Raw genomic sequence first — 13,997 nt, 5'->3', positions numbered from 1 at the left:
GCGAATACCCCAGAAATGAGGGCGGGAAGCATGTCAGACCCGGGGTTGATGTAGTCGAGGACAGGGAGCCCCTCACAGACTCCCCCAGAGGCAGAGCTCACACAAGTCAGGGCTCAGACCTCCCTGGGGGAGACGAGGGGCCCCCACGGAGGAGGGGGCTCCGGAGGTGGAGAAACGGGCCAGACAGGCATCGGGGAGAGGCAGGGGGTCCTGTGTGGCCGGAGCAGAGTGTGGGAAGGTATAGGGAAGGATGCACATTCCAGACTATTCCCCATCCCTCAGGGGCCCTGGGTGCCAACGCCCAGCCGCCTGGAGCCTTGGGTTTGTAAACAGGTGGAATCCCAACGCCGGTGGCCTGGGGCAGCTGGACAGTGCGGGTGCTCCGAGGCGAGCACACTTCTGAGATCATGGGGGGGGGGGGTCCCACTTGTCTGGAGTCCACAAAAGCCCCCGCTGCGCACTGGCCACCCCAGCAGGACGGGACATCTAATGATTGTCCATCCCCGGAGCACCTCCTCAGGACCTTGCGGGGAGGCTGTGGCGTGTGGGGTGCTGGCACCGGAGGCACGGAGGCCGGGCACGCAACCCAGAAGCCCAGGAGGGGACCACGGTGCACGGGGAGGTGTGCGGGCTGAGAGCTCTGGCATTTCTTCTCGGCCCGAAGGCAGAGGAGGAAACAACGCTGATGGTACAGGGGGTGACGTGGCATCTGAGCTTCCATGCTTAAGGCACAGCTGTCAGTGGGGTCAGGGCTTGGGACCTCTGAGTTGGAAATGCCACCCTCTGCCAGAGCCGCCAGCAGGTAACCCTCCAGCAGCCTCCTTCCACCCACCCCACGTGAGTCTGGAACCTGGGTGATAACACCCCGATTTCTAGCAGGTCCCCAGCTCCGGGAGATTCTGCTTCTTCATAACTGTGATTCTGCCACCACTCTGCACACAGGGCTCCGCGTCTCCAGCCCAGCTAGGGTGACCCAGCGCCCCTCCAATCATGCCCATGGTCTCTGTGGCATCACGTTTCCCCAAACGTCCCAGCAGAGCCTTTCGCGCAGCCCATGCCCTCTCCCCGTCACCCCAGCCTCTGTGCTGACCCTTCGGACACACGGAAAAGCATCTTGTCAACTTGTACTTTTCCCCCATGAGGCTCAAGTCTGTCTCAAGTCCATGGGTGTCTGCAGATCCACTAAATACTTGCCCGGTGAAGGAGTGGATGGATGTGTAAGTGGCTGATGAAGGAACGAATGGAGAAGGTTCCATGTGCAGGAAGGTCCCTGTTCGTCCAGGATAGCTGGGAAATGTCCAGGTCACCCCACACCTGACCAGTTTTCTGATATTGAGAATTCAGTGATGTAGCCCTCATACCAAAACAACGCAGTTGGAATTCCTCCTGGCTGTTCTTGGACGGAACACAAGGAGAGTGTGGACAGTTTGGGGCGGGAGAAACTTCAGACCGATCCTCACTGTGCAGGCAGGACGGGCCCAGCCTGGCCTCCGAGAGGGGATGGCAGTGCCAACCTGGAGCCATTGGGGGGCTGTGGCCCCTGCTGCCGTCGAGGGCGGCCACGGGCGAGCAGGGCCCAGCAGAGGGTGCATTTCATAAAACGGGGCAAGGGAGGTCATGGTCACCTGGTTCGTCACCGCACAGAGCAGGGAGCCTGCAGGGAACCCTGAGCCGGGATCGGGGAGCCAGGATGTGAGGTCAGCTCTGTACCTCTGCGCCTAGGTCACTATTTATGGAGCCTCCATTTTTCCACTCGTGAAATGGCACTTTGCAAGGCTCAAATTAACCTGGAACGAGAAGATGCTTCAGCGTTTGTGTGGACCACACATCACTGCTGGTACCTAGAACCGTAGACGCACTCTGGTCTTCAAGGACCAATTTCTTCCTGTTCTTAGACAAAGCCTTTCCAGGCTTGGACAGATGAGTTCGGGAGCTGACCGTCTGCAAAGTGGCTCAAGGAACAGAACTCCCAGACTGGAGCTGTGTTTGCTTTGACTTCTCTGCCCTGTGACACACTCTGGCGCCGGCTGAAACCAGCTGGCTGACACATGCATCTTGTCACCCACTTTCCAGTTGAAGCAGAGAGTGGAGCAGACGTGTTGAGTGTTCACACACCTGTGCAGAGTGGTTCCTGCTGACTCACTCTCAGGTCTCTCCAGATCATCCCCTCTTATCACATGGGGAAACCGAGGCTTCCAATGGTTAACTGACTTATCCAACATTGGGTAGTAAGTGATCAGCTAGGCTTCCGGCAGGGTTCTTTTGAAATTCGGATGAATGAGTGAATACATAATGTTGTGTAAGTGGTAAGATGGATGGATGGATGGATGGATGGGTGGATGGATGGGTGGGTGGATGGATGGGTGGGTGGATGGATGGGTGGGTGGATGGATGGGTGGGTGGATGGATGGGTGGGTGGATGGGTGGGTGGATGGGTGGGTGGATGGATGGGTGGGTGGATGGGTGGGTGGATGGGTGGGTGGATGGATGGGTGGATGGATGGGTGGATGGATGGATGGATGGATGGATGGGTGGGTGGATGGATGGATGGGTGGATGGATGGATGGGTGGATGGATGGGTGGATGGATGGATGGATGGATGGATGGGTGGGTGGATGGATGGATGGGTGGATGGATGGATGGGTGGATGGGTGGGTGGATGGATGGGTGGGTGGGTGGATGGATGGGTGGGTGGATGGGTGGGTGGATGGGTGGGTGGATGGATGGGTGGATGGATGGATGGGTGGATGGATGGGTGGATGGATGGATGGATGGATGGATGGGTGGGTGGATGGATGGATGGGTGGATGGATGGGTGGGTGGATGGGTGGGTGGATGGATGGGTGGATGGGTGGATGGGTGGATGGATGGGTGGATGGATGGATGGATGGGTGGATGGGTGGGTGGATGGGTGGATGGGTGGATGGGTGGGTGGATGGATGGGTGGGTGGATGGATGGGTGGGTGGGTGGATGGGTGGATGGGTGGATGGGTGGGTGGATGGATGGGTGGGTGGGTGGGTGGATGGGTGGGTGGATGGGTGGGTGGATGGATGGATGGATGGGTGGGTGGATGGATGGATGGATGCGTGGATGGATGGTTGGATGGATGATGATGGGTGGGTAGGTGGAGAGATAGGCAGCTGGATGGATTTCTCCTGAGGATCAAGTTTTCAGGTTGGACGCAGTCTCCTTGCTGATTGTTGTTGATTACGCACAGTAGGGTTCCTTGGGCTCCTCGCGTGGTTCCCAAGCTCTGGGCATAGCAGCTGTTTCTGCAGCTAACCAGCAGCTGGGAGTGAGGTCTGGCAGCCCCAGTTGTGCTGCTTACCCTCTGCCCTGCCCCAGCCATCATCAGCATGGTCCATCTTTATCTTTTCTCTGGACTTTGACCTGCCCCCTCCCCTGGGGGAGAAGCCCACCTGCCTTACCCTGCTGCCCTCAGAGTCATCTCCCCTTCTGGTGCTTGGCGACCAACTCGTGGGCCCACCTGCCCTTCCGCTTATCGCCCCTGGTGTCTGCTGCAGCCACACCTCCTGTCCAGGAGTGTCCGTGCGGCCCATTTGCGACCTCCTTGGTAGGACAACCTGCAGTCTCTTATTGGGGTTCAATGCATCAAGCACTTCCGAGCACCCACTCCTGCACCCCCAGCCGGGGATGGGGGCGTGGAGGTGGTGTAGTTATAGCCCTGTGTTGCATGGCTCCCAGTCCAGCCTGGGTGATGGTCAGATGCAGAGATGATAACTGCCATCAAAGCTTCAGTGACAGAGCCGGCGGGGGGGCAGGGAGGGGGAGCTTCGTCTGTTTTCGCTCACTGATCCTCCTAGCAGCCCCGTGTGGTGCCCCCCCCCCCCCCCGCTATCGCTCAGTACACATATGGCAGGTGCATCGGGGGAGATCCAAGCACTGTTTGGGGAGGTCTGGGGACAGGAGGCCTTCTGAGCCTGGTGTGGGGTGCCCCCCTGGAGCGCCTGCCCTCTGCTGACCCCAAGCCTCTTCTGAACGCTTGAGTCCAGGTGGAGTGGCCGCAGGGACACTCCCCTATTGCCAAGGGACTGAGTGCCCTTGGTTACCAGGACTCACTGTTCCCTGGCCCGGGAGCCAGAGAGGAGACCCCAAATGATGCTCAGCCCCTTGTGGCAAAGGCGCTGTCTCCCCCTCCCCCCACGAGCTCCGAGTAAGGCTGAGTTGAGGCACGTTGAATGGATGGATCTTCTTCCTGATGCAGAAGGCGGGCGGGACGTCCTCGCAGGCGGGAACTCCGAGGGCTGCTCTACTTTTCCCGGTTCTTTTCCACCACAGGCAGGCGGCCCAGATGGTCCTTCCTCTCTGTGAGTCAGCTGCCTTGACCACTGTCACCTCTGGGCCAGAGGCAGTCACACAACCTGGCTCTTGCAGGCGTCGCAGCTCTGGGCTGCTGGGGTGTTCGGGCATCAGTGATATCCATCCGGAGGGGGCATCGGCGCTCAGGGTGGATTTTCCCATCTGTGCTCGCCGATCTGTATCTGGCTGGGTGCGGGGAAGGAAGTGGGGAGGGACGGTAGGGCTTCCGGGCGGGGCTGCCTGGTGGTGCCAGAGTTGACAGGGGCACCTGTTTCCCAGGATGCTGGGACCTCCGTCTGTGGCTTCCACTTGGTCAGGGGAGGCTGGGGTCGAGGAGGCCAGAGAGGGGGCATCCCTGGGGACGGGAGAGCGTGAGGACTGCGGCTTGTCAACTCCCTGTGTCTCTGAGCCCAGGCGAGCGCCTGGGAAAGGCCGCATGCCTGCCCTCCGCTCCGTGTGGTTTAGGGAGAGCTCTGGGCTTTGGGGTCGGGCAGGCAGATCTGACGGTCGATCCTCTTCCTCACCTGACGAGCATAAATTAGGGTGTCAGCTGAGCCTGTCCCGTGTGTAGACATGGGCTCCCGTGGCCAGCTCATCACCACGAGCGAAAAAGTAAAAAGCGTGGCAAAATACAGCACAGTCACGCTTACGTGAATTCTTACAAGCGTGAAGCAAACCATACGTTGTTTATCAGGGGTGCCGACGTGGGTAAAGCACAGCACGAAAGGAACATGGGGGGTTCGCGTTAAATCCCGGAAATGAACGGTCACGTCATATTCCAGAATCTTCCCTGCAAGCCTGTTTCACACCTAAAGGTGAGAGCTTCTTCCTTGCGGGAAGCTCAAGCTCCCTGTGTGGGCTCCCAGGCCACGGCTTCTGTAGTTTGAAAGGAGAACCATAGTTGGGGACCCCACCCTTCACGGTCATGAATTTGTGACATGAGTGGCCCCCCTCCCGAGACTCAGATGTGGCTCCCTGACTCGGGAACCTTCCCCAAGTATTACTGATATTCCTGTTCTCCGTGGCGGTTGTCCTCTTGGGAGACACCAGCCGGCCGTGAACGCTTTTCTTGTCTTTCTGACCAGGAGGCTCTGCAGCCTCAGCCCTAAATCCCTGCCCGGGTTCACCCACGTGCCTGGGTTTTTTCTAAAGACGCCACCATGGGAGGAGAGCTCAGTGTGACTCCCCCAGACTGATTGATAAGAACGTGCTCTCTTCTCTCCAGAAAGAGTCACCCGGGTCACCCATCACAACGACACGGGAATGTCATCACGGAAAGCCACTTTGCACGTTTCTCTGGGAACGTGTGCTTCTCTCTCTTTCTCTCTGTCTCTCTCTGTGTCTGTCTGTCTCTCTTATATCCCCCCGTTGGGCCCCGTTAAGTTAGATGTCCACGCTCACTGTCAGGCAGGGAAGTTGGCCTAGAAACGCACGCTCTTTGAGATATAGTCACATAAAACGGGAAAGAATTAAAGTCCCACTTGTGAGATGTCACCAGGGCAGCTGGGCGTGGGCTGCCTGCACCGCGATAACGAAGGCTTTCGCCAGTACGTTCTGGGTGTTTCTGCACTTGGTGTGGCTGGCGCTTACAGTGAGACTGATAAAATGGCAGAGACCCAGGGCCTGCCTTCATTGCTGCCTCCACTGGAGTTTATTTCAAATTGAAACACGCACGTAAAATTTACCGTCTTACCCATTTTTACGTGTGCAGTTCAGTGGCATTAAGTACATTCATGTTGTCGTGCGACCCTCCCCACGGTCCATATCCCCACCTTCCTCGTCTTCCTAAACTGACGCTCTGTCCCCATTAAAGGCGAACTCCCCCTCTCCCTCCCCCAGCCCCCGGCCCCCACCATCCTGCTTATGAATTTCAGTACACCAGGTACCTGGCCTGAGAGGAAGCACTCATCATCTGTCCTTCTGTGACTGTCTTCCTTTGTTTAGCATGACGTCCTCAAATTTCATTCCTGTTGTCACCTGTGCCAAAATTTCCTCCCTTTTTAAGGCTGAATAATATTCCATTGTGTGGACGGGGACCATATTTGGGGTATCCGTTCATCCGTCAGTGGAGACTTAGGTCGTTTCCATCTTTTGAGAATAATGCTGCTATGCACGTGGGTGTGCAAATATCTGTTTGAGACCGTGCTCTCACTTCTTTGGGGTACCTACCCAGAAGCAGAACTGCCAGAATTACCTGAGTCTTTTAAGCACTAAATGCTGCCCCCCGGGCCTTTTCACGTCTCCAGGCCCGTCTAGAATCAGGAGCGCCGATGTGACCGCTCGGGGCTCAGCGTTGGTTATGAACAGATGGGCCAAGGGTCTGGAGTGTGCCCTGCTCTGTCTCAGGCCGTGACCCTCCCTCTCTGTCTCTGCCCCCCTCTCACCCGCAGTCCGGCTTTCCTGCCAGGCGCCAACAAGGATGTGCTCTCGGCCTTCGAGTACCCGGGGCCCAAGCGGAAGCTGTACAGCGCGGTCCCTGGGAGGCTCTTCGTGGTCGTCAAGCCATACCAGCCCCAGGTCGATGGTGAGATCCCCCTTCACCGTGGCGACAGGGTCAAAGGTCAGTGTCCATTCTGCTTCCAGGGCAGGGTCAGGCTGGGGCCCCTCAGCCTCAGTTTGTCCCCGTTGGGGTGTCGGTGTCCGGGGCATTGCTTCCGCGGGGCCCCCTGTGGAAAATCGGGAGCCCTGGGAGGGCAGAACGGGGATTAGAGTGAGATGCTTGTGGCCGCAGCGACTCTGGTGTCCGTTAGGAAGGGGAGCACGTGAATCTCTGGGACGGGAGTCCACTGCAGGAAAAAGCAGGGGAGGGGCAGGCGAGGGTGTCGACGGGCAGCTCTTCTCCTTCTGGAAAACCTCCCAGGGCCTCAGAAGGAGGTGGGAGGTGGTGCTGGGATGGGGGCCAAGCCCAGGTCGGACTCAGACGCGTCTCGGGGCTCAGGGAGGGGCATCCGGGTGGATGGTTCAGCCTGGGGGCATGTGACATTCCAAGGAAGGAGATCCACCGGGTTATAGGGAAGGATGCCCAAAGCAGAACCCTGAGAAATGTGGGTGAGAAGCCTTGAGGGCCGCCAAGCATGCCAGGAGTTAGACCAGGGGCAGCACTGGTGATGGGAACCAGCGGTGGTTTCTGAGCGGTAAGCTGAGGCGTATGAGGCCCTCGGGGAAGATGGGTTTAGTGTAGGCACGTGCAGGAGGTTGGCAGTGGCTGTAGAGGAGCCCTGTGCTGCTGGAGGCCACACGAGGAGGGTAGAGAAGTGACAGGTGTGGGCTGCAGGCCACATGGGGGCAGCTGAGCTCACCAGGTGGAGCAGGAAAGGGCACACCATGCCTGGCCCTGTCGCCGCAGGGCAGCTTTCGGAAGACGCGTGGCAGGGGCCAGAGAGTACGCCCCTTAGGGGTCAGTCGGTCAAATCCCTCCGGCCCTGAGCTGGCAATGACCTGCTTCTGCCTCCGTACCGTGCGGTCATCTGGCCTACATCGCCTGGGTTTTACAAGTTTCCGAGGACAGCCGGAGACCCTTTCTCTCTTGCAGCTTCTGCTGGTAGTGCAGTTGCATGCAAACTTGACCGTCTGGTGGCACCAGCAGGTCCCAGGGCCTCTGTTTATTTTATTCCCATCATTTTTTGTTTTTTTAACCTTAGGTCGTTTCTATTGGTCTATTTTCAGGTTCACTTGCTCCTTCCTTTGAAATGTCCCCTTCACTGTTAAGTCCATCTTGTGGATGTTTTCATTTCAGAAATGACACGTTTAAATTCTAGGGTTTCCACGTGTATTTTTTTTATGGTTTCTCTCTATTTGCCAAGACTATATCTCTATTGCTCTGTTGAGATTTTCACTCTTTGGATGCGCATATGCTGTTTTACAACATCGCGGATGGTGTCATCGTCCTTCTAAAATCCCCGTCTGTAGTCCCACCACGAGGGTCATTCTGGGGTCAGGCTCACGTGGTTTTCTCTTCTCTGGAGGAGGGGCGCCATCCTCTCGGGTCTTTGCGTGTCTGGTAATCTTCTGTTGCGTTTTGGACATCAGGGTGTTAAGTTGTGGAGATTATGCCTTCAGTTCGTTCTTTCTTTCTTTTGGGAGGGTTGCCTGGCTGACAGCTCAGGCCCCCCCGACTTGAGCGGAGCTGCTCTGCATCTTTTCAGAGAGGTGGGTGCCCTGAGTTGGCCACCCCTCCCTGGCTGTTTCCCTTGTGAGCACACCCCGACTCTCTTCAGGGTGCCTGGTTTCCTGGCTCCATCCTTCTGGTTCTTTAGGCCACTCAGGACGCAGGTTTTTCCTCACGTGCCCCTCCCCTGCCAGCCCTGCCATAGGGACCATACTTATTCCAGGCTACAAGCCGTGGAGAAGGGGCTTCCCTATCCAGCTCTGATCCCCTCTCCACCCACCCCCCCACCCCCGGGCAAGCATGCATCCCACCAGGCCCGTCTACTTCTGTCCGCGTTCCGTACCTTTTTGCATCATATTCAGGGTTTATAGCTGCCTTCTGGGGTGGGGTCCAGTGGGGTCTTTGAGCATCATACCCATAAGCCCCTGATTGTCCCTATGTAGTTTAACACAGTATTTTTGTTAACTTTTAAATTATAAACATTCATATTATAAATACAGGCACTCACATGACCTGCAATTTGGAATTTTAATACCAAATACCAAAGAGTGCCGGGTCTTGCTGCCCAGCCCAGCTCTGAAATCTGCTGAGCCCACACCCCTGGGCCTTCGTCCCCCTTGGGTCCATCCATCTGCCTTGTTTCACCCCCAGGCCCGTGGCGGGCTTCAGGCGGGGCTGGGAAGGGCCTGGGGAGCCTTCCCGGTGACCCAGTGACCGGTCACTTCATATCTGGGGGCTGTGTGTTCTTGTCCACACATCAGAGATGATAACAGAGGAGATACAGGTGGAGACTTGTTAGCACCTTGCCGTTGACCAGGCACCCTGCTTGGGGACGTCACACGTTTCTCCTTGTAAACCTCATGGCAACTGTGGGCCGAAGGTGTCGGATCCCATCGTGTGAGTCAGCACGGGCCGCTGTAACAAGGCTCCCCGGACTGGGCAGTTTAAACCTCGGGATTTACTGTCTCCAGTCCTGGAGGCTGGAATCCGAGGTCCAGGCCTGGGCAGGGCTGGTCCTCCCGAGGCCTCTCTCCTCGGCGTGTAGACGGCCGTCTCCTCCCTGTGTCCTCACGGGGTCATCCCTCTGTGGGTGTCTGCGTGCTTTTCTCCTCTTCTTATAAGGACACCAATCCTATGGGATTAGGGCCCCACCCTTGTGACCTCATTTTACCTTCATCACCTCTTTAAAGACCCCCATCTTCAAACACAGCCACATTCTGAGGTTCTGGGGGTTAGGACTGCCACATAAGGGTTTGGAGAGGACACCATCCAGCCCACACAGGGGCTCAGTTCAGGTCGTGGAGAGGAGGAACTCCATGGCTGCCTCGGGGTCCTGACTGTGCTGTGAGACTGGGCAGCCTGCCCTTACATGGTCTCTGGGCTGCTGAAGGACTGGGCACCGCCCAGATGGAATTTGGACTCCATTTTAACTTGTAAAGACCCCATCTCCAAGCACAGTCACAGTCTCGGCTGCTGGGGGTCAGGACTCCAACAGAGGAATATCTGGGACAGGATCCAGCCCACAGAAGACCCCTGTCTAAGTAACATGGTAACCTGGGGCAAGGCTCCCACAGCTGCCTACCGGGGGATGGGGATTCCGGTCTAGTTTGTGTGGACTGTGACCCCAGCCCCCTTTGTCTCTCCGAGTCGCTCACCCCTGCAGTCGGCTTGGTGCCGGCATCCCTTGGCTGTGCCCAAGTGTGTGGCCTTGACATTGCCCGGAGAGACGAGAGGCAAGTGCACGGTCCCCACCATGAGTTTCCACGCGGGCCCTTGGCGGTCTGGACAGAGCCCGGGCGGGTCCCTGTCCTCCTCTCGCTGTCCAGGGCAGCGCTCCGAGACGACCCTCTCACGTGTGGGTTCCGTTGGGCTGCCCCGGCGTACATCCCCGTCAGCTGGGCTGCACTGGGCATAAGGAGCCAGCACTGATTTTTGGAGAAAATGGTTCAAGCGATTATCATGGTAACGGTCCTCAGGGAGGCTGCCTGTCTGTTCCCTTTAGGCCATTTCTTCACATTATTAGGCAAAGACTTCTAAAGCTGAGGTACTCTGTGCTGTTGACCTTCAAAACTCATGGGTCCAGGTGTCCTTTCTCTGGTCTTTGAGATGAAGCTGAGGGGCGGACGGAGGCATTTCTGTGGCCGTGATCATCTCTTCTCCACAGTTCTGGTGCCTGGGGTGCCTGCGTAATTTACAGAAGGTTAAGACGTGCAGAGATTATACTAACCTCCCACTGCACAGATACACTCCGAGGGAGCCAGGGCTTTGGGGTGGAGGTGTGCCCGCAGCCCAGCATCACAGGCCTAAGAGACAGAGACCCTCCCCTACCTCACCCCTGCTAGCCTGACCCTTACAACCAAACTATTTGTCCAAGCAGTGGCTGGGCAGCCCTTGGGACCTCGTGTCTGTGGGTTTGCACTGCTCACCCACGCTCGGCATCGGTCCAGTTTAAGAATGAATATGCTTCATCCCCCAATGGGCGTCTGTGAGGCTCTCTGTGCACCCAGCACCGAGCCAAGGAAGGCGGAAACCCAGCGCCCTCAGCCCTGCAGGCAGGGCAGCTGTGTCTGTCCCACGACCCTCGACTTTGCGTTTTCACTGTGCAGTGGCCCCCCTGCTGCTTGTGGCACCCACATAATCCTCAGCTTCTTCATCGATAAGCCAGCCAGGAGCCCGGGACTGCCCGTGGGGCGTCGGCCAGCCTGCCCTTGCACTTCAAGTCCAGGTAGTATCTTGTAGCTGCCAGGCAGGCTGCTTCCCTGTCTCCTGCTGCGAATTCTCTTCTCTCAAACTGATTTCAAAGATCCTGTGGGCCTGGACTCTTGGCCTCTCCTCCCCCAGCTCCAGAGGGGCCGACACGACCTCATGGTTGCTTCTCTTCATCAGGGTGGCCTGTCCCCCGACTCTGACATCTGAAATAACTAATGGTGGGGACTCGGAGGTCCCACTCTCCCGTCTCAGCTGGGACCCGAGAGGCGGGACACAGTGGCCACATGCCGAGTGCTGTGAGATACCAGGACGCCAGGACGCCCGCGCTTGCATCCTCTCCCCCAGGCCTAAGGGGCAGAGGGGACCTGGGGGCTCAGAGACTCTGCAGTGCTCCCTCCGAGGGACACTTTGCCAGGCCCCTGGTCTACGGCTGAAGGAGGCCTGGTCAGCCAGCAAATGGACCAGAGCCGCCGGCCCCTCCTCCCCGCATCTGCAACCCACACCCTCCGAGCCCCGCCCACTAACCCCTCCCCCTTTCCCTGTCTAGTTCTGAGCATCGGCGAAGGGGGCTTCTGGGAAGGCAGCGCCCGCGGCCACATCGGATGGTTCCCAGCTGAGTGCGTGGAGGAGGTCCAGTGCAAGCCCAAGGATAGCCAGGCAGGTAAGGCGGACCCCACCCTCATCCGTCCACCTCTGTCCAGCCTGGGGTCGGCGTCGTTGCTGACATAGAGTGCGCGGCGGGTACGGGCAGGCGTGCGGTTACCGAGAAAGGCTGAGTTTCGGACCAAGGGCTTCTCTGATCCTCCGAACGGTGGACGCCATCCCACTGGGCTTTGTCCAAACCAGAACTCGGTTGCAGGGCAGCCTGGAAGCTTTGAGTTAAAACGCTGGTCTGTGCACGTGCCGGGAAACTTGGGAGCGTGCGTTCTAGCCGTCGGAAAAGGGCTTTGGGGGGAGAGTAAATGCTTGAAACTGCTGTATCGATCTCTCACGCCGACATCATAAGCAGGCAGCTTCGCGTTTCCCCGCCGGCCCCTGCCGTGCCCTCCTTGAGGACTCGAGGTTTGCTGTCTCAGTGAAAACTGCTCGAAACAGGCCTGTGCTCGAAACAGGTCTGAGGCACACCGCTGCAGCACCTCGCAGAACTCCCAGACACAGCCCCTGCTGACCCTCGTCCTGAAAGCGATTGCCAAAAGATTGGATTGATTGAAATGGTAGGAGGAAACCACTTATATAAAACGGTACTGAGAAACAAAGAGGAGAGGTGCAGACACACAGAGCACTAGCTTCTTCTAAGAGCCTGGTCTGTGCACGCCCTGCTGGCTTCTGGTAGAATCCCAGACCCATGGGACCTCTGTCAGAAGCGGCCACGTGCGCTTTGTGGCCGGTGACTTTGCTGCATCCTTGGGCAGTCTCATCACGGTGCCAGTTGGGCTGTGTTCCTTTCCAGAAGCTCTAGGCAACAGTTCATTCCTTTGCCTTTTCCAGGTTCTGGAGGTCACAGCATCCCTTGGCTGGGGGCCCCTCCTCTGTCCTCAGAGCCTGCAGTCATGGGCCAGGTCTCAGGCCACATGTCTCTGACCCTCCCTTTTGCCTCCTCTTCCTCCAGTTTTTAGGTCTCATGGGGTCAGATTGGCCCCACCTGGAGGACCCAGGTCAGGCTTAACTGATTAGAAAGCTTAATTCCCTCTCGCCTTGTAAGGTCATGTACTCACAGGCACGGGGAATTCAAACATGGGCATCTTTTGGGAGGGACCATCCTCTGTCTACTAAGGATGGTAAAAATGAACACGGTAACTCTACTTATGATGTGGATTATTGGCCGGAGGAGGGAGGCACTGCTGTGACCCGGGGTGGAGTGGGGTGGAGGGAGAGAACAGTGCAAAGGAGATGGGATTTGAGCTGGATTTTAGGGTGGGGGAGAGTCCATAGTGGTTCCTATTGGGTTCTGTTTGCCTTGGGCTTTCTGAGATCGTGACTTAACATCGTCTTTTAAAAAGGTATGGTTTACGTGCGGTAAAAAAATGCACAGGTTATAGAAGAGTTGAGTGCATTTTGACAAACATCTACTCCTGTGTCTCCAACTGCAATGAAGAGGTGAAGCCTGTCCATCACCCCAGAAAGGTCTCTCGGGCCACTTTCCAGTCCCCCACCTCCCAACAGGAGGCAACCACAGTTCTGATTTTGTTACCGAACGAAAGTTGGGTTCACTCACCTGACGTGGAGCCAAGCCAATCTACTAATGCCAGGTTGTGGTGAAGGAAGAGCAGTGTTTATTGCACGTGTCTGAAGTGAGGCGGGCAAAAATGGGCAGCTTATATTCAAAAGCCCCAAACGCCCTGAAGGCTCCCAGGGAAGGGTTTTGACAGAGAGTCTGAGGGAGAGAGTCATGGGGTATATGTGACCGGCTGGTGCACAATTAGCTGATTGATTGGTGGTGAGGTAACAGGGTGATGTTTCAGGAATCTCAATCATCAACCTTCTGGCTCCGTTCAGTCTGGGGTCCAGGTGCTGGTGGTCTGCATGCAGTTAACTTCCTCCACCTGGGGGGCATTTGAGTATCTGCAAAACAACTCAGGGACATGACTCAGGATATAATCTATAGCCCCTGAGGAGGAACGAAAAGTCCTTGACTTTGTTTTACGGCTAAACTATTATTATTTTGCCTTGCTTGACTGTTTCCCTTCGGTGGTGTATTTCTCTGATTACATTTGCTCTTTGGAACTCGGGGAGGGCCTGGGAAGCTAAAGCTTTTCTACAAACGAGAGGCAAGCTACACGAGGGGTCGGGGAGGGGTGGGGGGGGTTCTGTCTCCAGGAAGTCCCCACAGGGTCCTGCTCAGTTTCGGTTTGTCACCAG

At 57.1% G+C, this 13,997-nt stretch overlaps 1 protein-coding gene across 2 annotated transcripts in view; it reads left to right on the top strand.

The window, feature by feature from the left end:
• Positions 1–13,997, top strand: part of SHANK2 (SH3 and multiple ankyrin repeat domains 2) — a 469,020-nt gene that overhangs the window by 188,661 nt on the left and 266,362 nt on the right. For both annotated transcript variants that reach the window (XM_067037810.1, XM_067037811.1), the window contains 2 exons: positions 6,712–6,881; positions 11,686–11,799. In XM_067037810.1, coding sequence (XP_066893911.1) covers positions 6,712–6,881; positions 11,686–11,799 — 284 coding nt within the window. The remainder of the gene's footprint in view (positions 1–6,711; positions 6,882–11,685; positions 11,800–13,997) is intronic.

Source organism: Kogia breviceps, chromosome 7 (assembly GCF_026419965.1).
Source record: "Kogia breviceps isolate mKogBre1 chromosome 7, mKogBre1 haplotype 1, whole genome shotgun sequence".
Classification (NCBI taxonomy): Eukaryota; Metazoa; Chordata; class Mammalia; order Artiodactyla; family Physeteridae; genus Kogia; species Kogia breviceps.
This window is presented reverse-complemented; position numbering and strand designations above follow the sequence as displayed.